Source organism: Brachypodium distachyon, chromosome 2 (assembly GCF_000005505.3).
Source record: "Brachypodium distachyon strain Bd21 chromosome 2, Brachypodium_distachyon_v3.0, whole genome shotgun sequence".
Lineage (NCBI taxonomy): Eukaryota > Viridiplantae > Streptophyta > Magnoliopsida > Poales > Poaceae > Brachypodium > Brachypodium distachyon.
The window spans coordinates 2,706,127-2,708,619 of record NC_016132.3 but is presented as its reverse complement, the minus strand read 5'-3'; the positions used below and the strand labels follow the sequence as shown (position 1 = coordinate 2,708,619).

The 2,493-nt window shown below is 52.1% G+C and overlaps 1 protein-coding gene across 1 annotated transcript; it reads left to right on the top strand.

Moving 5' to 3' along the window:
- The first annotated feature begins 256 nt into the window (after nt 1-256).
- Nucleotides 257-1,695, top strand: LOC100828876 (GDSL esterase/lipase At1g33811). The gene has a single exon (XM_014899727.2). The coding sequence runs from the start codon at nt 304-306 to the stop codon at nt 1,573-1,575; it is 1,272 nt and encodes a 423-aa protein (XP_014755213.1). The 5' UTR covers nt 257-303; the 3' UTR covers nt 1,576-1,695.
- Nucleotides 1,696-2,493: the final 798 nt, after the last annotated feature.

The following is a 2,493-nucleotide window of genomic DNA, read 5'->3' as shown; positions in this document are numbered from 1 at the left end:
CCAGCGCCGGCCGGCCAGCCACACTGATCTTTCTTACTCAGGACGCATGCATGCTTCGTCCTCGGTAGATCGATCCATCTGTACATTTCTCCTTTCCTTGTAGCTTTCCTGTGAGATCACGTACAACGATCGATAGACAGAAAAAAAAAATCACGAGAGCTGCATGCAGCAGCCACTGTATCAGACAGCGCAGGCTGACATGGATCACGAGAGGTTAAGTTCCCTTTTCGCAGTATATACATATATACATGACTGGACCAACCAATTTTGCCAGAAATCAACGACCCATCTCGATCGATCCCCATGGGCAATCAACAAGATGATCGTCATCGTCTTCTTCTTCTCCATAGATGGCTGCTAATTACACTGGTAGTAGTAACAGCATTGCATATGCATACGGCGGAGGCGGCGCCGGCGCCGGAGAAGAAGAAGCAGCAGAAGCAGATGGTGCCGTGCATGTACATCTTCGGCGACTCGCTGGTGGACAACGGCAACAACAACAACATCCTCAGCCTGGCCAGGGCCAACTACCGCCCCTACGGCGTCGACTTCCCTTCCTCCGCCGCTTCCCCGCCGGGCCGCTTCACCAACGGCCGCACCGTGGTGGACATCCTCGCGGGCCTCCTGGGCTTCCAGCCGCCCTTCATCCCGGCCCACGCCATGGCGGCCCAGGACGAGTACGCGCGCGGGCTCAACTTCGCCTCGGGCGCCGCGGGCGTCCGGCCGGAGACCGGCAACAACCTCGGCGGACATTACCCGCTGGCCGACCAGGTGGAGCACTTCCGGGCCGTGGCCGACCAGCTGACTTCGTCATCCTCGCCGGAGGGGAAGAAGAAGATGACGAACCAGTTGGGGAAGTGCATCTACTATGTTGGCATGGGCAGCAACGACTACCTCAACAACTACTTCATGCCGGACTACTACAGCACGGCCCGGGACTACGACCCGGCCGCCTACGCCGCGGCGTTGCTGCAGGAATATTCCCGACAGATCAACGTGTTGTACGACCTCGGCGCACGGAAGATCGTCGTCGCCGGCGTCGGCCAGATCGGGTGCATCCCCTACGAGCTCGCCAGGATCAACGACGGCTCACCTCCTCCTAATACCGTCGGCAATGGCGCCGGCATCGGCATTGCCGTTCCTGGCATCACCATCTCCCTCGGCGGTGCCAATCGCCGCAGAAGCAACAACAATGTCTGCAACGAGGAGATCAACAACGCGATCGCCATCTACAACAAGGGGTTACTCTCCATGGTGAAGCGGCTGAACCGGCAACTGCCTGGTGCCAAGCTCGTCTTCCTCGACGCCGTGAGCGGCGGGAGGGACCTTGTGGTGAACGCCGGGAAGTACGGGTTCACGGTGGTGGACAAAGGGTGTTGCGGCGTGGGGCGGAACAACGGGCAGATCACGTGCCTTCCCATGCAGCGGCCCTGCGAGGACCGGAGCCAGTACATCTTCTGGGACGCGTTCCACCCGACAGAGGCCGCCAACAGGATCATTGCTGCTAGGGCATTTGGATCAGCCCCCGGCAACGACGCGTACCCCTTCAACATCAGCCGCCTCGCCACCTTATGAATTATTAATCCCAATCCAATCACGTTCTCAAATTAAACGCTAAATATGGTGTGTGTCATTGATCGATCGATCATACTGGTTTCAATTCAATAAAAACAATTTAAGAATTATGAGTTCCAACATTTTTTTTCTGGAAAGGAAAAAAAATATCTGCTGACCTTCGCATGATCGATGCACACAAGACACAACAATAAAAAAAAAAGTGGATAGCACAGTTCAGAACAAGAAGAAGAGAGTGATCTTTTACCCTAGTTGTGATTTATCATTTTCCTGCTCATGGTTACATCATGTATAATTACTTTCTACTCCCTCCGGTTCGTAACAAGTGAGTACAACTTTGTACTAACTTGTAATAATCTGATAAACCTATTATGGATCGTTGGGAGAATTGTTTTTTTGGTGGGTTCTCCTTGTGGGGAGTGGATGTTCTAAGTCAAGAGTCTTCTCAAATCCTTCTCTTTGTCCATTTGAGGGCACATGGACAAAAACCAATCCACCTAAATTTATGTCCATCCCCCAAATCTTACTTTTTTTTTCTTTTTCACTCCCCCATCCTTCTATCTCCGCTCTTTTGCTCCATTCCCCATCCTCATCGCTGACACCCCCTCTCCTGGTGCGATGTCTATCTGTCTGCACAACGAATGTCCATCAATCCACCTCAAATGGACAAACGAGAAGGACAAACATGGATTCATCTTTGGTGATGCCATACTAAAAGGTAAAATGTGGAATTGATTTCTCAAATCAGGCAGCTTGCCTGAAGTGGTGTATGAGGGGAGGGGTGGATAACGAGCCAAGCCATTTTAACAATTTAAAGACTCAAGATCGTCTCAGTTCATTTGATTCTTCTTAAGTTCATGAGCTTTTATAAACGTTCGTGGCAAAGTTATGGTACGGGCTGAGTTCAGTATAGGATAC

Bases quoted from the DNA above. Each gene is read 5' to 3' on its own strand.
- LOC100828876 (XM_014899727.2), top strand. From the start codon at position 304: ATGGGCAATCAACAAGATGATCGTCATCGTCTTCTTCTTCTCCATAGA.